The following is a 20,849-nucleotide window of genomic DNA, read 5'->3' on the forward strand; positions in this document are numbered from 1 at the left end:
CCACGGTCATTGTTTATTTCTCAGCACAGGGGCAGGATGGCAGCATCAGCTGGGAAAGGGGCCTAGGGAGTGGACCGGGGGGCGGGGAGGGGGCAGAGAGGCTTTGCTCTGGTTCACTCCTTGCCCTGTTCCTTGTTCATCTTCTTCATTTTCATCCTGCGGTTCTGAAACCAGATTTTGACTTGTCTTTCACTCAGGTTGAGGAGTCTGGCCACTTCGTGTCTGCGGTCCCTGGTGAGGTACATATTGAACAAAAACTCCTTCTCTAGTTCCAGCGTCTGGTATTTCGTGTAGGGGCATCGCTTTTTTCTAGAGGAGCGGGCGTGCAGCCAGTTGGCAGCGGGGTTGGCTGAAAGAAAAGCAGCAAGATCAATACTGTGTATCCTGATCGGTTCTCAGAAAGTCCTTAATAAATAATGCCATCAGATATTAAGAATATGGCTATCTATATATGTGTGTGGCTACATATATATAGACACACACCCATATATATATATATATACAAACAAACACGTAAACACATATACAGCCGAGAGAAGAAATGCCCACTAAGTTCTGCGTTTGAAGAAAAGGCCACGTGAAAAGCACGGATGTTTTATGCACCCCGGTATGTAAGCGTGGAGGCACAGGGCCCCGATCCGGCCCACGCGTGAGCACGTGCTGGACTTTCCAACTGCAGGTCTCCCCCTGGAATCGAGAGTGGCGAAGTTCAGCACGTGCTCAAGTGTGGCCAGGATCGGGACCTCCATGTGCATGGCTGCATGCCTGTCTATCCTGTGAACCCAACGCCCACATGCCTCTGCAGACATGCAGCACTGGCCAGGACATTTTTTTTTTTTTTTTTTGCAGATCTGTCCATCCATTCCTACCGGCTTGTATTTCAGGCTACGAATATATCCACAGATTACTTCTGAATAAAGCCTTTAATAAATCATGTCTCTTTTTTTTTTTGGCTAAGTGGCAAGAAATACTCCTGCTACAATAAGGGCTCGAGGGCTTCTTCCCTGTGATCGGGTCAGTATTATCAAGAGAGACATTTGCATTTGCAGCGGTGTTTTCTAAACTTAAGTAATGCAGTAAAAATACCCCCCCTCCCTCACCCGCCCCCATCTCCTGCCCTCAAAGGGAAATTGGAACATTAAAAACATTCATTGGTCTCAACATGGGGAAAGAAAGGGGAAAGGGGGAAGAAATCTTTAGAAGGAAGATCAGAGCCATTAAATATTAGTCCAATATTCCAAACACTTCGCACTAGCCACACGCAGCAGCTAACCAAGTAGACTGGTTAACTCTTCAGAAAAAGGTGTGCTGAGGCAGCTTTTGGGGGGTAAAAGCATTGTAGGCATTTCCTTGTTCATGTAAACATTAACTGGCCGATCGTTAGGTAACCGAGATGGGGAGGGGGAAAGAATAACAAGAAGCATATTCTGGGCAGACCACATTTTTTCTGTTTTGCTTCCTTTGCGTCTCCTGGAATGATGGCTTAAGCCATAAACCTTTACACCAATTAAATAGAGCATGATAAAAAAATATACCATCAGAATGTTTCCTCTACAGTAAAATGAAATGTATTGAATATTTTAAAAATAATCCGGTTAATCTTCCACTGTAAGTACTGCATCTTACAAATTTGCACGGCTACTTCCTTAATGTAATTGACTTGATCTAATATGCAGAATTAAATATTAAAGAGGAAGAATGCTGTTAATAATTGATACTGTTAATACTGCTACCTTTCTTTTAATGGCAGTGGAAGGCTCTTCTTCATAAAAGATCCTTTTTTTGTGATATCTCGGATCGTTAGAAAAACATGACATTTTCTACAGGAAAATAGGTTTATCTATTAAGTGTACACAAGCCCCTAAACAGGAAAGCAAATGAGAAAGGATTTTTGGCAGGTCTTACCCTTCAAAATCTAGCAAGTAAATTAAAACCTCGAGTTGCCAGCTATCCTGCACAGATTAATTATTGTGAAATACTTTCAAAAATTGAAACAGTCGCTGAAATTGGTGCGAGCGCTCTCTGCAAAACAGCCCCCTCTTGCAGTACTGAGATAGACATTTTTTTGGCTTTCTCTCAACATCAGCCAAAATTGAACTATTATTTAAAACAAAATATGCGTCTTAACCACATACCATAGAAACCACATAGCATCCTCTTAACGTGGATCTCTGCACTTACTTATAACTTCATAGCGTTTTCTTGGACAAGATTTTTATATATTTAATTTCAGGGACATTGAGCACACAACCTGGATATTTAATTCTCTCAAATCATTCACCTCACGGTTGCAGTTTGTTCTGGACCTCTGCCCAGCACAACAAAAAACCGACTCTTTTTTTCTTGTATGTGTGTGTGCACGGTGTAGGTTACAGGATAGAAATAATGCCACTTTTGCAGATCGCAAGACGAGAAATAAAGGGCTCCTTTATTTTTAATCGCATGGCTGCAACTGCAAACTCAGTTGCAATTATGAAAAAGGGGGGAAATAAAGTGAATTGGGGGGATGATTATCTGTGCATGCATACATAAATATAGATATAAACAATCTGGATAGCTCTATTCTTGGAGCATGCGAGGAGTTCGGTTTAAAAATGTGTTCATTCAATGCAAAATATTTGCAACGGTGCTGAACCGTGCCTTATTTCATCCTGCTCTGAGACCAGCTCCGTTTTACCTTGCAAGCAACCCACATAAAAACCAGCCTAAGAGAAGCTAAACGAGAATGATTTTCCCCCCCGTCTCATGTCCTTGGTTTTGATCTAAAGCTGTATATTTTTTTAATTGCATTTCTCCATTTTCCAGAAAACAGGTCACGAAAGAGGCACATGATTAGTTTTAAGTGTTCGCCAATCTGTTACATTCCAAATAAAGACCTCATTACATTTCTATCTCCCTCGCCCTGGTTTGGGAGCGTGGCTTTGAAATATTCATACCCTTAAACGTTGCATTTCATAAACAAATTGACAAACAAACAAGCAAAAAGATAGCGTGACAGAGGAAAGCACCGAGCCAGCCCTCAACAATTCTCTCTCTCAAGGTAAAGACCAGACAGCATGAAATAGATACAGTTGCTGTTCACTTCCCCATGTGAACTTTTCCCCTCGTTTTCCTCCCTTTTCCAAAAAAACCCCCTTGCGTCCCTTTCCCCCTTCCGAATCCCCTTTTCCTCCCAATATTTACCCCTTCTCTCCCCCAACCCCCCGCCCCCCACACAGTTTCAAGTCGAATTTACCCTTTACTAGCAAAGAGATGGGTTTGGTGCTTAAATCAGCTGGAGAGAGGAAAATGCATATCGGTAAAGAAAATCAGTTAATAAAGCTTTTCCCCCCCCATCTGTTCCTGGACTATATTTTGCTCAAAGATCTCTAGGCATTGCCACCCGCCTCCCAACCGCCGTCTCCGAAGGCTGGCACCAGTAATCTGAGAGTTTTCTTTCAGACATGATTTTAACTTTACTTTGCATTGTCTCGTTTTATTGCACCTCCTCCGCTTTTATACTGTTTACTTCCTCACTTTTATAACTTACTTTGATCTGGCCTGTCTTTGTCCTCGCTTCCTTCACAAACTTTATTGTCCTCGAAGCTGGGCCTTTGAGTGGAAACGATCCCTTCCCTTCCAGCAGAAGTTTCTAAATTGTACTCCTGTGTTCCCTGTTTATGCACTTCCCCGGGGTGCCCCAGCAGCGGTTCTGCTTTAACTGATCCCTGCCCGGGTATGTTCTCTGCTCTGGGTACTGGATCCAGCCAGCTCCGTAGATACCTGCTATCAGAAGGGACGCTTTGATGTTGAATATATGGATGATAGACCGAAGGAAGGGTACCAGAAGAATGTGGATTCAAAGCAGTCCAAGAGGCGCTGAAAACTGGCGGTTTTGGCTGAAAACTACAAGAGGGGAATTCTAGATGCTCATTATGCCCAGCTTGCCTGGAACTCGTATATTGCCCAGATGAAAATTTAGCTGAAGGCGAATCTTCACTTTCATGACTTATAATAGAGTCGACATAATAATTGCTAAGAGTTCCAGAAATGGACATTCTCAGACATCATACAAAGCACGGTTCAATGAAGGGAAAAAATATATAGGACAGATCTAGATTTGTACTCAACCCCTTTCTCCAACTTCCTAGCCAACAAAGTACAGTTGGGCTGCTGTGTGGTGAGCTCCTAGCAAAATGATTGGTCAAACTTTTTTCGTGTGCCTGATAAAGCGTCAGTATAGGCGTAAATCAATCGAAGCCAAGGGGGCTGCGCACTGCTGTCATCCGCCCTTGCATTCCATATCAAGGATGGATTGTTTTATGTTTATGCAATGTTGCAGAACGTCAGGAGTTTTGGAAGCCACGAAACATACAGTGCGGGGCTAATATCCCTGCGTAGGTTTGGCTGGGGAAACAGGAGGGGAAAAGAAAATAATAACAACAATATTAATAAAAGAAAGAAAGAAAGAAAGAAAGAAAGAAAGAAAGAAAGAAAGAAAGAAAGATGCTGATGCCCTCTCTTTGGCTTCTCATAACCATCATGTGGGGAATGCAGAATAACAGACAACCTTGCAGGCTGCTCCAGAGGGCTATTGGAATAAGGGGAGAATATGGACAATTTAGCCCCCCAAAAAGGGGTTAATATCAATTGGTGTGTTTGATGTATAATCCACGTGCCTATAAAGCTATGTATGCATGCATTTATTTTTTCAAAGATTGGACCTAGGCGGGGAGTGGAAGAGGGGTTCGGGCTCCAAATAATGACGCTTTCTGGAAGGGGGGGGATTTAATATGGGAAAATATGAAATGGAATATGTGCTGTGTATGGGACACCAGAACTTTGCCTGGCGGACCCCCCCTGCCACCACGAGATCCCCCAGCGTTTGTTTTAAACGGGGGGGGGGGGGGGGGAAATCAGAATCTCTCTGCATATGTTCCCCAGCATAATACCAGGATTGTGTTGCCAGGGCTAAAGGAGCTGAACACATCGTAGAAATCAGAAGCCTTCATTTAACTTTACAAGCCTAGTAAAATACAGTATGGCACTGATCCTGCTTTGTTACACAACGCGTTAAACTTGTGACGGTTAAATAGTTTAATAAAACTTACATTAGCTTTCTTTGATTTTTATAGCCTTGAATTTATTGCCTGTGGAAAAGAAAGGGGGGAAAAAGGGACTCTTTCACATTTTAGACTATGCTTTACTTCTCCCGCCCACCATACCTTCCTATGCATCTATGTATGTCCTGTATGTGTTTAAACCCACAAACCCCGCTTGTGTGTAAGTATGATTTTTCTCAAACGGGCTGGGTTTCTTTGGCTAGGAATGAAGCAAGCGCTTAGCACAGGGCTTGCAGCAGAGGCAGCTCCTAACTAGCCTGATTATGTGGCGGTAGCAGGGGCTGCTCTACCAAGGTACGCTGTCAGATGCGTTTGTTTCAAGACAGTCCAGTGATTAATTTTTTTTAATGTAGAGGAAGGGAAAGGTGGATGCTGTGCTTAGGGGCAAATGTAGCCCTGGACTTCAGCTAACTGCAGCCAGCATGGATTCGCCTCTGTGTGGACTTGTCCCTGTAATACAGCCTTCTTGGGAAAGCGAATGGACCATAGGTGCCTGGAAATGATACAGCGATACTAATCCGTCCCCGTTCCTTGCACCCTCGTGCCTATTTGGTGTAAATCTCCAGGAGCTGAATAAGAACCAAATGCTGGCTTCCAAGTAGCCGCCTTGAAATAAAAGGAAAGCAAACCTCTCGCTGCTTTTCCGCAGAGCGCATCTCTCCCGCATCTCAGTGCCTGTGCTTGCAGGGCATATCTCTCAAACCGAGGTGTTTTACTGCGACTGGAAAATGATAAAGGCACTGAAAAATCCCAGCTCCAACCCCCTTAATTCCTATCAGTTGTGTCTCCCGGAAGCAGCTGCCCTCTGGTTTGTTAGTGCGATGTATTTCGAAGTGTCCCCCGCTCTGTGTTCTTCTGCCTGGGTCGCTATTGGGAAATGGGTTATTTTCTTTAAATGATGCGACCGGGCTGGGGGCTCAGGCTATGAGATATTGACTCTTATGGTTAACATCTCTGAATCAAGACATGAATCTGGGGATAGTTCCCCCTCCACCCACCCCCCCCACCAAAAAAAGAAGCGCCCATCTTTTCTTTGGTTGAAGATCACTGGGATGTTTTTGTAGCCGCTTAGCTGCAAAGGTTGCGAGAGTAAATTTACCCAGGTGCGGGTCCCGGCTAGCTCTCAGTCCGCTTTCCTTGACATCGGGATAAATCCGAAGTAACTCCTTTTCTGTCCCAATGGCTTTGCCCCGGTGGAAGAGCAGCATTCTCCCCTGTTGAGTACCTCGGGGTTCCTACCTAAACCCAGAGACCTTATAGTGTCAGTGCAAGCAGGGGCAAGCCTCCTTTCAATCTTTTTTTCTAAGGGGACCGTGTCACAAAAACGGGTTGGTGCGAAACACCTTGGGTAATCCCTCATTTTTGTTCCCCCCTGTTTTCTTTTTCCGTTAGCCCCTAAAGTTCCTCAAGAGTTAGGGAGGTTTGGAACTGGAAAGACCCCCGTGTCATTAAAAGGTGAAATACTACCTCGCTGCGGACATTGTCATATTTCTCCGCGTTATTGCCTTTCAGAAATGATTTTTTAAAATCAATCTGTGGCAGCACACATCTCCAGGACCTCCCCGACTCCCAGGGCAGCGTGTCCAGGCGAGGACAGACGGACGGGGTAGGGTGGCGATCCCACTCGCTTTGTTGACCGAAGTGTGGTGTGTCTGTGTGTGCGTACATATATATGTGTGTGCATGTGTGTATCAACCGTGGGGAAGCGGGTGCAATCAATATGTGTGAAATTCGTGATCACTGATTGAGGCCAAGCACCTGTTCTATGGGTGCGAGATGAAATGGGGCGCATCTTACCTGGAATAAAGATACAGCAAACACTCTAACCTTACTACACCATTGGAAAAGACAGCTCAGAAGCCCTGAGTGCCCCTCCGCTGAGGCATGTCAGCCTCTGAGTATATAATTTTCTGTAGTATATAAATTCAAGCCCCGAAGACTCCTAGAGTGCGACTCTGAATTAGAATCCAAAGGGCTCGAGGTCCCCAGTGGGTAGGACTCACACAAGGAGTTCTGCAAAATCCATTTACCTTCGCTACTTTGGAGGTTGTTCTTCGTCCAGCAGTTGATTTTTTTCACACACATATGACCATATCTCATCTCCTTGTATCCTTTTTTCCAAAGCGCAGGGGCTGCAGAGGGGTGTCCTTCCATTACAGTTCTATCTTAATACCAAATCTGTCTGTTTGGAGTCCTCTGGTGCTATTTTTTAACGGCTTTACATTGCAGGGGATGAAAAACAAAAAGCCAAAAATAACACACAACCAGAAATCTCATGAAAAGCTCTTTTGTTCGCAAATAACTTTGGTCAAGGAAAAGCAGACAAGGAGAAGCTGACCTCACTCGGGCTTCTACAAGTAAATTGCTCTAATGCAACTTTGGTCCATTTGGACAGAGGAGAGAAAAGTTCTGCTGGGGCTTGTTGGCTAGATGGACTCTTCTCAGAGCTGTGCATTTGTGAACCGGATTCAGGAAACTCAACTGGAATAGTTGTTTAAAGAGAGCTGGGGGGAGTCCTGAAGTGGAAACTTTTTCTTGTGATCAGAATCGATGCCAAAGTTTCTAAGCGGAATTTGTGAAGAAGTCTAAACAGGTTTTGTTTGAGCTGGAAAGCCAAAAGGGATTGTTTGGTGGGGGTTTTTTTAACTTAGTTACTGTTTATAAATATACTTTATTGTTTATAGGATGGGGAAGAGATGCTTTCCAAAGAGCATTTCTCATTGAAATACACACCTCCTCTGCTCAGTTTCATCAGGAACAATCAGCTGGGTGGGCTGATACCTTTATACTAGGACCCGTTAAATGTAACATGCTTTCTAAATTTGTAGACCGTAACAGTGTTATAGTCACATTTTTCTTATTTATCAGCATAAGGGGGACAAAAATAGAAGAGGACCCGTTTCTTGCCGGAAACATATTTAAACACTTTTTTTGGAGGGGGTGTTGTTGTCAGTGATTAGATATGCCACCTTCCCGCCCATATGATTTCGCTTCTTGATCATGAATGAGGGGAAGGTGGGAAAATGCTGAAGGTGCAAATGCTCTAATCCCGTGTCCTTTACTTAAATTAGTTAGTGACTAAGGACTGGGAAATTGGACCCAGGGTGTCTGAGCCTGGGGCCAATATGGCGTCGATGTACAACATGTCTCATTTAAGAGAAAATCCTGCAGTTCAATGCAAAATATTTAAGGCTACTAGAGCTTGAATAGAAGTTAGGAGTGAACTTCATAGCTCTGGAGAGCTCGAAGGGCAGATTGCAAGATAACCCGAACCCCAAATCTCTCATTTTGCAGCTGTGAAAAACATTTCACATTAAAAAAAAAACCAAACAACCCTAACAACTGACTTTCTTGAAAGAGCCAGGAAACCGAAATCAAAACTCAGCATAAAGCAAAGCAGGATTTATGAATGATACATTTACACAGGTCTAAGAGGGGTTGAAAGGAACTTTAGTCAGGAGTCCTTGCCAAACGCAAGAGGAGGGCGAGACACTCGCACACAAAAAAGTTCCTGAAGAGGGGGAAAAAAAAAGCACCCTTTAAAAAAAAAAGTGAAATAAGTTTCTGTGGCTTAAAAGCAGAGGGTTCTACCTTTACCATTTCCTGTGCTAGCTCTCAGCTTGAATGCTGCCGTCTGTTAAAAATCCGTAAGTGGTGAGGGGGGAAAAATTCCTTGTCTGAAGAGAAGCAAAACAACTTACACATGTGGGCAGGTTTCCAAGAGCCGAAACTATACTCTGGCTAAAAAACACAATTCCAAATGAGGTTTGTAACCTTAGCAGTTAATAAAACATTTAGATCCCTTGTAAAGTAAAAGCGTATGTGCGTTTGAAAAGTACAAGGAGAGGAAAGAAAGTTTGATGGTCCTTTGGAAGCAAGATTTTGGCTTCCAGACGGTCTCCCCCCCCTTTAAACTCAGTAACAATCTTTGCAAAAACGGGGCGCTTCAGCTTGCCCTGAAAGTAGGTGGATTTCGCACCCGTTGGTTTTAATGGAGCGGTTTTCACTGTTGGGAGGTTAGATTTAGGTTTAGGGTCACAACGATGTAAATTGGTTTAAATTGTATTATGAGTGGGGAAAGGGATTAACATGCTAAAATGGTGGTGGTGGAGGGGGTGTCTCCCACTCACGGACAGAAAAAAAAGGCACAGGTACTAGAATAAGGTTATTAAATAATTGCTTCAATAAAATCGGAGGCAAGAGAGCCTGTTAAACAAAAAGGGGGTGGGGAGGCTGCTTTCAGCCGGCTATTTTTACAGCACTTTTGCCAACAATTAAAACATGCTGGTGGGGGCGAGAGATTTTTAGACAGGCTGGAACTCCAGCAAAGAATAAGAATTTGAGGAGTTTTATTGTTGGATTAACGGGAGTTGCTCATTGTCTTTAATGCGGAAGAGAGCAGGCGTATATATCACTTTGCAAAAGGAAGCAATTATTATGCGGATCATTTTGTAGCAATCTCAGCCCAGCTGCTTCTTCAGGTAAGGTCGTTCTTATCTTTCTACTTAGGAATGAAAAGAAAGACATGGCTTCAGAGACAAGCAAAGCATATAAGCTGCATCATTATGATACCTCGTTTGACTTCACAGATAGGTTTCCCGCTTCCTTTTCCCACCGCCCTGGAGAAATTAACTACATTTTTTGTTGGCAAGAAATCCCTGCAAACCTTCCTGGGCTCGATTCTGATCTCAGTTACAGCCCCCTAACTCCAATGGACCTTGCTCCTCTCTTTGTATTGATGTAAGCGAGATCCAAAATCAAAAGCCCAGACAAGACAGGTTAGTGGGTGCCCTGCAGGGGTAGCATTACCTAATGGTTTATTATTAACTTCGCAAGATTGTGCATTTCCACTTAAAAGCTCTGCCTGGAGCAGGGCTATCACTTGGTCCCTCTGACAAAGATCCACAAAACCCGGTCAAAGTAGGGAGCTCAGGTCTGTCTTATGCTGACTTACTTCCCCCCTCTGCTTTTGGACGGGTTGTTTGTTTAATAGGCGAGATGGGCATGTTGTCTACAACAATGACCAGTTGCAGGGATAACACACGCACCAGGTTAGAGAGCCTATAAAACAGCTTTTTTTAATGATTATTATTCACGAAAAATTCCTCTCCCCAAATAAACCGATTTCACAGCAATCCTTTGGCTACAAAGAAGTGGCAGATGATATTTAAAACCCAAGATAGCGGATCAGTGTTTAAGCCTTCAAAAAGCCACGTGGGATGCAACCGCAGAGTTATTTCATTTTGGCCCATAACATGTAACAACTTACTTTTATGCTAATTTCATAAATGGATACACAGAAAATTGCTCCCAGGCTTTGATTGATTGTGTATACATGCATATAATATGTATTATATGGACTTCTGAACTAGGTATGGCTGAGTCTCTCTCTACATATATATGTATCCACTGCTGATATATATACATATACACATTTATATGTCTATAGATACTCCCAAGCGCACACAGTTTTTTAGAAAACAGCTACTGTGCCCCATACGGTTACACTTTATAGAGAAAAAGATGTTACTGGAAGGGGCTTTTGATCAGAATATTTTTACCACAGCTGAGAAGCGTTAATTAAATCCATTTTGCATCCATTGTTCCCGCTTAGGTTTATTTTGAGTTCAAAGTAACTTTTATTTTACTACTAAAACAGTCAGGCAGTGCTCTCTAGTCGGAGACAGACGCTCGTGCATGTGTATACATCGATAATGTGTGGAATTTATCGGTATCTAAAGAGGTGTGTAAGTTTGACACCAACCGAAATAGCGCCTTGTAGAGTATATTATGTTAAACCCACATACTATGCCTATTCTTAATTGAAGTCCGTGTGTGTATGCATATATATTACATATATGTATACATCATTTTAAAAGAATAGACGGAGAAGTACACATTATCATGGTGAAACACCTGGAATAAAAGGCACTGCTCAAAGTATGTCTGTTGTAGAGCTTTTTTCCTGAACAGAATTTAAAATATAGGCCAGTTTAAAAAAACTGGAAGGAGTTCATGGTGTTAGGTTATAATGCAGACCTGAGGGTGGATGGGTTATTCCAAATCAAACACGCTTTACTTCCTCTGCCTGTGTGTGTGTGTGCAGGTACACGAGGGGATGGGAGAATACACCTTTAAGAATCTCTCACTTGGGGCTAATCCCAGCCCGGCTACAGTCAATGGGAGTGTTACCACCGAGTTTAGCGGAAGTTGGATTTGGCCTTTAATCGGCGGTTAATTATTTGGTGCCTAATTCTACTTTCCTCCAAACTGTCACTGAAACTGAATTTAAACACACAGAGGAGCCCTGCATTCACACTCCCTGACCCACTTGGCCAAACTAATGAGAACAACTCCCTTCCCCAGGAGATATTAAAACTTCCCTGTATGGTTGAGCTAATAGATAAATAAACAGAAATAAACCTACCCATCATTTTTCCTTTGGTCCAACTGCCCTGAATAAACAATTTCGAGGAGAATAACTGGAGTAAATCAGGTAGTTTTATGTTCTTGTGTTTAAAAATAAAAGCCCAACAACATGAAACTACCTAATTCACAAAGCAGTTCTAGTTCATTCTTGGGTCAAAGGCTAAAATTACCAAGAAAGGCGCCTGGGCGGCCATTTTGTTTGACATCATCTGCAATCTGAACTTTTATAATAGAAAACAGTTGCTAGGAAACAAAAGCAACAAAAGGATCTTTTCAAAGACAAAAAAAAACCCCTACGATTGCACGAAATAACTATTCAAATTATTTCCTATGTACAGTGTCTAGAGCGGATCTCTCCTGCAGGAGTTTACAAATAGTTTACAAATAGACCGGAGGAAACAGTAAAATCCTATTGACTTCAGAGAATCAAGCGATTACCTCCGCTATAAAAAAAAGAGCACAGATATTTCTAAAGTTTTTTTTTCTTAGCGGAAGCTCATTAAAAGCACTGGTTCCAATTATTTCAATGGGATTTTAAAAATCAGCACTAATTTTTTAAAAGAATTAAAACGTAAAAAGAAGTTTGGATAACTTTCTGCTGAGAATCAAATTAAATTCGTTGGATTCTGGAAAAATTAAAATACTGCCCTTTTTTCCAGGAAAACGATCCACTGTTTTTTAAAAGGGTAAATCTGTTAGTGTAATAGTAAAAACATCACTTCCTTATACCTAGCAACAATGAGGATCCCACCCCCCCGCCTTGTTTTCCATTGAATAGGACGCAGTGATACATAATAATGATTTCATGTTTGCAAAGGGGATCATTTCAATTTTTCCCCGCGAAGTGTTGGGAGAAAGGGATAGTTGGAGAAGAAATGAAGTTCAAGGCTTGGTGAGAAACTCGCTTCATTCTTAAAAGTTTGCAAGGGAAAGTGTAGCAGACTTAAGGTTTAAACTAAGGATTGTCCTAACATTATCTAGGTCCCTTTTCTTGTTGCTATCACACACGTCTATTTTTTGCTAACATCATAACAATATAAATGAAATAGCTTACCTTGCGTGCTGGATTTTTTTCCAATAAATGGATAAAATAAATAAATAAGAAAATAAATGAATTAATAAATAAGCTATTCGAAATACAACAGGGGAAAGTAGCTCAGTTTCTAACGTGTGAGTTTCCTAGAGTTTAAAAGTTCAGGGGAAAAAGGAAAAAAAAAATCTTTGGGTTCAAGAGATGCACTGAGGAGCCAGAAACTTGACTATAACTTAGCTCCATTTCATTTGCAAAGCTGTTAAAAGACTGGAAGGGATGGTATATAAATCTATTGTACCGGAAATACAATAAAACTTAGCCATGTTGTTGAACTTCAAACAGTTTACAGCATGTCAGGCAGTGAACAGAAAAGACAACACGGAATTGAAACACACGCACGCACACACACACAACACCCCTCTCCCAATAAAAAAGAAAAAAAGCAAACCAAGACTCCACGCAGTAAAAGTGGGGAAACTAAGATTGAGAGTTTGCAAGAGCCTCCTATGTGTTTATTTTGTGTAAGGCTAGATTTCTGGGGGGAAGGGGGTGGGGAAGCGAGACATGGAAAAATATATATTATTAAGCATCTTTGGCATCGACTCTGATTTAAAATGAAGATACAACTTTTTCACATATATCTCCTCCGGTTTTATCCCAATCATGGCTCGTCAGTATCGGAGAGTTCAAGTTTAAATCAAACTCTCGGCGACGGAAAAAAACAACCTCAAAGGCAAAGAGACCGAAACTTTTAGTTGCGTTTCACTGATAAATTGAACGCTGTATTGATATAGTGGGGACGAGAGGGTGTGTGTAAAAAAGGAAGGCAAACTTATGTACATGACAAGCACAATTTAAAATGAGAATGATTTTTATATTGGCTTTTGTTTGCTGCAAGGAGGAGTTTTAAAATACTGGGACCACTCGATTTCCGTTTTTTCCTCTCGCAAGGTGAGAAGGCAAACCCCAGTATGAACGTGGCGGTTGCAGTGAAGCCCTCACTTCTCTTTACAAAACTGGTAGAAGGGACATCTTTATAAATTCGGGCTTTCAATGCTGACATTTGGAAATCAAAAAATCCCTCTATCAAATTACAGACTGAAAACATAAATAAAGAAAACGACTTCAGATAAGCGTGAAAACCAAACCCACTGGTCATTTAATCTCATGATTAGGTTTAAAAATAAATAATACGCAGTAAAAAGAAACAAACAAAACGTAGAAAGAAGAAGGAGAAGAAGAAAAGAAACCTAAAAGGAGAGTGGTCCCGAGTTTAATCCCTGGCTAGAAGAACATTTTTAAAGTAATGGGATTTTCTATTTATTCTGGCTGTTGGTAGAAGTTCTTAAAAAGGTTTTAAATTTAGCCATCAGAGACAAATTAGGGATCTTAGATAGTAAATTAATTACTTAGCTATAGGACAACTTCCACTAGTCAGGGGAATAGGTGCTAAAATAATTAATAGGTTGTAGGGAATGAAAGTGTGTGTACCCATACATCAGCAAATGTATAGATGTATATGTATCTATTACACACACATAAACACATATTATAGCGCAATATATTGCCAGTCATATGAAAAACGTTATATTGATTCTCCATAGCTCATTATGGGTTTCCTTGTGATTTAGTCAGATCTTCACAAAGCTATATTTTTATTAAAATATTGTTATAGCAGCTGTTTTCTACAGTTCCCATTCATCAGAATTAGCCTCTGGGAGTATTTGGCATCAAGTTCCTCGAGAGTTGTGTGAATATTTTCAAACAGAATGTGCTACATCTGGGAAGCCCTTATCTCATGGAGATGAGTAAGATTAAAAAGTTGGCTTAAAAAACCCCCCAACCAAAATCCACAACACAGCGCTGCCTGAATGCCATTGGAAAAGGATATCAATGGGGCTATTACGGCAGAGTTAATTCTTTTTAGCTTATGCCTCAGCCTAAAGGACATAAAACAAATAAACAAAAACTATCAGGAAATGTTTCTTAGCCACATGCCTTGGAAATAACAAACCATATTTCTGTAATCGCTTAAATCATTAAGACCGGAGTAACAAAGAGAAAAAAATAAAAATAAAAATAAATAATGCTGCCCTCTCTGAAATGTTTTGCTTTGGTCGCATCTAGTGACTTATCATCACATGGAGACCCGAGCTGTTAATTCTGGCAAGCCCCTATTAGCTCTGCTTTCTCTTCCCCTCCCCCCACTCCACGTTTTTTTTCCTCTGTCAGTTTCATCCTGAGGTTTTGGAGCCAGATTTTGACTTATCTATCAGTGAAGTTGCCACTTCGGCTGATCTCTAGGCGGCGCTCTCTGGTCAAATACTTATTAAAAAGAAATTTCTTCTCCAGCTCCAGAGGCTGGTCGGGTTTCCCCCCCCCCCTTTCCACTCTTTGCAATCAGCCAGCTGCCAGCTATAGTTTCAGCTTTTGTTTCCTCTGCCAAGTATAAGACAAACATTTGTAAATGTGTTTGGATGCAAAAGAAAGGAAGAATGAATGGTAAATTAAACGATGGTTTCAAATGATAAATTTGCCTTATTTAAACAAAACAATCGGGAAACGCAGCTACGTTCCCCATGTAAAAAAAACCCCAAAACTATTTCTCTGAACACATTTCAGAGCACGTATCTTTGAATTTAGATTGCCAGTAAAAGTCTGTTCGCTTCTTTTCTCTCTGAAGCGGGGTATCTGTGATAAATCCAAGATAAACGGGATTGAAGGAAGCGTTTAAAATAAATTTCTGCAAAACATGGAATAGCCAGGAATTTTTCCAGTCACAAATACTTGTATAGGAGTGAGCAACCCAGTAATGAAATTAAAACCAGAATCCTTTTACACTTCACATCAGCATATTTTCACATTGACGTTATTACCCACGCAATCCGCTTTATTATACTGTTAATTCATTGGGACGCAGAAATACATAAAGTCAGTCAAGGCAGATACAATGTGTGAACGTCACTCAAGGCGAACTGGCGTTGGGCCAGTAGCACGAATCAGATTCAATGACTGAAGCTGCAGAGTCACAGATGTCAATTAACAATTAAATGCGAATCGGGCAATGAAAAAATCATCATCGGAGATGATGAAGCCATGCAGCCATCATCTCCGAAATGGGGAAGTTGGAAAAGAGGAGGAAGTGGGTTGGAAAAGTCCACAGGCTACCTAGGATCCCAAGAGCAGCGCAAGCCATTATCCAACATAAAATATTCAGAGCCCACCTGTGTTTGTTAGGATACGAGAGCTAGGGAGCCAATTCCGGTAGGGGGAAGGAGATACAATTAAAGGGTGGAAAAAAGGAGGGCACCATCCGCTTGCAACAGAGTCAATTAAAAATTGATCTAAAAACGTAGCTTCGGGTCCTGCGTCTGCCCTGCCAGGTTCTGTGGTTTTGCGATCACGTTGCAAACTATTTAAAAGTAAAACAGAGCCCCAGAAAGTATCCCCCGAATCTTTCTCTCACCGGTTGCTGCATGAAAGTTTCCCTTAAAGGAGAAGAGAAATTGACTATGAAGCGTGAAACTGACTAGACATGAATGGGAGGGACTTACTCGCGGTTCAATTTAGCCCTGACTCTGATCTCTTTCCGAGTTCACGTTGGGTAATAGGGACAGTAATAGCAGGTAAATATCTTGCAGAGGGGACAGAGATTATTTGGTTTGAAGATCCCTCGTGTCTCTTGAAGTTAGCCAAAGGAAAGCCGTAGGAAACCACAGGACAATGCCATTCTGGTTTTCCCAGAGCACACTTGAACGCATTGAAAAAAAGTCGCTATCCTCAGTACCGCGGTTTTCTGGGATGAAGAGAGTCGTTTTCTGCAAAGAAAATCTTTGTAACTGACCCCTGCCTTGATGTGTCGGAAGGGTCTGATCGACCCCCCCCCCCCCCCCCCCCGGTGTCTGAAGAATTAAGGAAATCGGAATGCAGGACTGATTCTCACCTCAGTCTCTGTGATTCAAAGCAGACTCAGGAGCGAGAGTTTTGGGGTGGAGTTTTTTTTCAAACAGCAAGAAATATGAAAAAAAACGAAAGTGGTATATTTAGCGTGGACAGGCTCCTCTAACTACCCCTCCAGTTTTCATCTGGGGCCCCTTATCCATGTAACACTTTGTTGGGAGAGAAAACGAAAAATGTTCTGTTTTTAGCCAGACCCCGAGCTTAAAATTATACTTCAGTAACTTTTTAATAACTACTTTATCAAACTGTTGGAAATCCAGAGCTGCTGTTTCGCAGTTAATTTAGGTATTAGAACCCCCTCCCCAAGAAATTATCCTGGACTAAATCGGAAGTTAAATTGTCATATTAACTCCATTTACACTGGGTCCCTCGAAGAATTCAACATGTGAGTTAACTTCGGTCACATGAATAACCCCTCTAGGACGTTAGTAAAAGCACTCACATGCTTGGCTGGATCGGACTCTGTGAGAAGAGAGGGGGGGAAAAACCCGCTCTATTTTAAAATCTTCATTAGTCTCTGCAGATGCAACTAAGTTACTGACTCAGTCAATTGAGATTTCCATTAATTAGTAGGAGAATGTTTTGGTGAAGCGGCTAAAACTAAGCCTTAAAAAGTAATTTAGCAGCAGGTACAGAAAAATAAAAATCGTTACATTGATTGTGCTTAAATAATAGAAACGACCAAAAAGCTTTAAACCATCTTATTTTATGATCCAATGAGCAGTCGTTCTGCAAATGCCCATTTAACTTTTTTAAATTAAACTTTTAGTTTAGCTGACTTCCCCATAGCTTCCAGGGATCGGAGGGAAATTATTTTAGCCTACCAGAGAAAAAAACGCTTGTATAGCTCTAGCCTTAACTGTTTTCAGAGTTTGATTTCCTTTCTTTCATCTGCTGCCTTTTAGGAGGATTTGCCCTCAGGTTTTAATTTTTGTAAATCAGTTGTTTAAGATCAAAGAAGATAAATGCTCCTTGGAAGGAAGTATCTGAAATACACAAACCTACGCTCTTTAAAATCAGGTACTCAATAAGTGACCACCATTCGGTCATTTCAGAGGGGCGGGGGGATTCACTAAAGGACTGATAAGTTCAACTATTCAATCCTGTTACACCGGCTAGTCCAAGAGGCCTTTCCCACATAATGACCAGAGACGTATGAAAGTAGAAAAGGGACAGGAAATTAAATCTAAAGATACAGTCGCTCTGAAACAAATGCATGGTTTTTCCCCCCTCTCTGATGTCTGTGAACGAACTCGTGGCGACACAACGGCTTAGCTGTCGCCACAAGTAAGTGGACTTGGCAGTCCTGTCGAAATGACCTTACAGTTTCAAGTCTAGGAAACAGTCTTTTTTTTCAGGTAAAAGGGCACGAATCTGATCACCCACACAAATACTGCGATTTCAAATAAAAAGACCCAGGCAGCAAAGAAACGACGATCGCTTCGTGGAAGTGAAAAGGTAATTCCTCTTCTTATTTCTTTTTTAAAGGACTAGATCGTCCATGCAAGATGCAGGCGGGCAGTTTCTGAAGTTGGTCCTTTTATATTGTGAAGACCCCGACGGAATTTGAGGAGTCCCCTCCCCCACGCCTGAACCCCAATGAAGAGTCCGCTTTGGGGTTTAAATAGTTGGGAGGAGGTCATTTAATTTGAGTTCGGTTTCCGGGGTGGCAGGCGCCGGCTGTATGGTTTCCTTCTTATTATTATTACGGACTGGAACCGCGGAGCTGGCGAACAGACCAGTAGAAGGGGAAAAATAACTCTTAGGAGGCTGTGGATTCTCCCGCCCCCAAAATCGTTGTCTTCAATATTGGGGAAGAAGCAAAGGTGGGGTTTTAGGCGAATATTTTAGAGGATTGGTATGAAAGGACCTCTTTTTTCCCCCTTAAAGTAAAGGTCTGACCACCACTTCCCACGGCTGGGCAGGCAGGGGGGTTTCTATACAGGTGTCTGCGGCTGAGGAGAGGAGGGAAACCTTTGCAATTGGCACTCGGAGCATTTCCCAGCCCCCAGCCCCCCTCACCCCAAAGAGCCCCCGGTCGCCCACACCCGCTCCCCCAGCGCTTCGTGTCCACAGCTTACTTACCTGCCCGAGAGAGTGCACAAGCGTACTCAGTGCTAAGAGAATAACCGGGGCAAAAAAGCATGCGGGGAAAATCCCACCACTTGTTACCACCAAGACAATCTCTCCTAGCACGGATTCTTTTCTTTTTGTTCTTTTAGTCCTTCCTGTAGAGCCCGTTTAGATGGAGGGCTGGGATTTTAGCCTGGCCTGAGCTCTATCCTGCTGTAAATTAGTTTTTAACTAACGGGGGCCATTGTGTTAGTGGGGGCGGGGAAAATACTCCAGTCCTTGGCAGCCTGGCTGCAATCACCTTGTTTTGACTGCAGACCTTCTGCTGTCCCTACCCTTTCCGACCACTGACATTGTTGCCTTCTTTTGCAATCAAGGTTTGTTTTTTTTCCCCCTCCTCTCTGCCCCCCTCCCCAGCTTTTTTTTTTTTTTTTTTTTTACCCACCTTGGATTTCTTGTGCTGTTTTATCATCTTTAGACCTGTCTAAAGATGGAGCTTCCTGCGGAAAAAAGGACTGATCTTCTCTGCTAGGTGTCTCAGATCCATAGGCGGGCTTCAGTATGAGCGACACCTCATAATCCCCCTTCTCAGTGTCTGAGCAGGAGCCTGGGGAGTTACCTTCCCGCGGATGCCCCTGCACAGCGGGGGGAGTGAAGGCAGTAGGCAGAGGAGCCGGTTGGGACCCTGCTGGTCTGATGGACAGATACGGCGGCAGCGAGGCGCCGAAGCGGTGACCAGGTCCACTCCCAGGGCTGCTGGAACCAGATCCGGGCTCCAGCTTGGAGAAAAAGGGCACCTCAGCCTGGGGGGGCGGATATTTCTCAGCATCAAATCCCAAATAGCACGCCTCGTCTTTGCCTCTTGGTGCGTACAGGCAGGGATGGATCTTCTGGGGACCAAGGGGCCCTGGAGGGTCTCCCCAACCCGGGTGGAAGTGAGGTGGAAGGAACCGCAGTCCTGGCTGATGGCGACTCATTTCACCCCCAAAGGAGGTGGGGAAAAAATCCCCCCTCCCCAGTTTGCACTGTGGAGCCTTGCTAAGGAGGGGGTGGGGGTGGGAAGGGAGGGTGGAAAAGCGGGTTGTCACTGTTCCCTTTGGCCCATAGCACTGATGGCAGCGTGGGGCACAGCGGCGGGCTGGAGCTGGCTGGGGCTTTTGCAAAAAATATGTTTTGGGACAAGGGGAAAAGGTCTCTGGCAACGGACTTATCTGTTAGAAAATGCGTCTGCGAGCCACTTCCGGCGAGCTAACCAATCCGGGATGGACAAGCCTGCTAGGACCATCCCCTGGTGTCAATTTTAATGGGAAACTTCACTGGGTTGCAGAGGACCGGGAGTGCATTTCTGGGATCGAAGAGAAATGCAGGCATCGGTAATGAACCTGAGGGTCCCTCGCCCCTCCTCTCCCCTCCCTCCCCACGCGGGGATGTGATACCACTTGTTCACAGCTCTGCTCTCAGCTTTTCAGAGGAATCGCCCTGGAGCGATCCGGTGGGAGGCAGAGAGGTAGTGTCTAGCCTGGAAGGTGGGGATGTCTGCCCAAAAGAGGGTGGGCAGGTATCTCCTCTCTGCACCGAGCTCAACCTTCAGACACCCCGATTTCCCCAGCCCGTGCGTTTAACCCCAGCTTGAGAGCTGAGTCTGAAAGGCAAGCCATGGAGAAGGCACTGAGCCCATCCCCTACCTGCAGCCACACACGTGAGGAGAGGAGTATACACACCCCACAGCACGTACTGCAAGCATGTGAACCCCGCTGCTGCACACTTAGGCGTGTTGGATATAAATATAAAGGCCGTAAATATATGCACAAAGGGTATGTTTAACACGATCTGGCCGCCTCCTCTGGGCTTAATTTCGGGTCTCAACATGCAGGTGGATGGTGAAGATATAAATGAAGCCACCGAGCTACCCACCCCCTATAACCGCACCTAGCACGTCTGGCCAGGGTTTTTCTTCCCCAGGAAATGCTCTGCCCCAGTCCGAAGTTCATTCCTTGTGGCCTTCACTGGGTACACTGGTGGGTGGGTGTTAGCAGCTGGGATCGAGCCCTTCCTGGCAAAGAAGTCTAGTGCATTTGGGCAGCTCCAAGTTGTCTCAGCAATGGCTGGGGTCTGAATCTGACCGAGGGGAAAGTGCCAGGAAAGGGAGTTTGGGCGGCATTAGGGAGAGCTGAGAGTACAACAGGACAGGAGAAGTGAGCTAACCCGGCACATACTCATCTGTGAGGATAAGTATCCAGCTCACATTCATT

At 43.3% G+C, this 20,849-nt stretch overlaps 1 protein-coding gene and 1 long non-coding RNA gene across 6 annotated transcripts in view; one reads left to right on the top strand and one right to left on the bottom strand.

Moving 5' to 3' along the window:
- Positions 1–19,798, bottom strand: HOXB9 (homeobox B9). 3 transcript variants are annotated; one of them, XM_059727035.1, is made up of 2 exons: positions 19,043–19,722; positions 1–349 (listed from the first exon to the last, which is right to left on the bottom strand). In XM_059727035.1, exons 1-2 carry the CDS (start codon positions 19,572–19,574, stop codon positions 114–116), a joined length of 768 nt encoding a protein of 255 aa, XP_059583018.1. In that variant the 5' UTR covers positions 19,575–19,722; the 3' UTR covers positions 1–113. The 3 variants fall into 3 exon arrangements, with proteins under 3 accessions (XP_059583018.1, XP_006277975.1, XP_059583019.1); XM_006277913.3 differs by lacking the exon at positions 19,043–19,722 and adding an exon at positions 3,530–4,230; XM_059727036.1 differs by lacking the exon at positions 1–349 and adding an exon at positions 17,977–18,250 and having other exon boundaries at positions 19,043–19,798.
- The window catches only part of LOC109281979 (uncharacterized), a 19,882-nt gene continuing 16,174 nt past the window's right edge, over positions 17,142–20,849 (top strand). For all 3 annotated transcript variants that reach the window (XR_009462014.1, XR_009462015.1, XR_009462016.1), the window contains exon 1: positions 17,142–17,982. This is a non-coding gene — a long non-coding RNA (uncharacterized LOC109281979). The remainder of the gene's footprint in view (positions 17,983–20,849) is intronic.

Source organism: Alligator mississippiensis, chromosome 4 (genome assembly GCF_030867095.1).
Source record: "Alligator mississippiensis isolate rAllMis1 chromosome 4, rAllMis1, whole genome shotgun sequence".
Classification (NCBI taxonomy): Eukaryota; Metazoa; Chordata; order Crocodylia; family Alligatoridae; genus Alligator; species Alligator mississippiensis.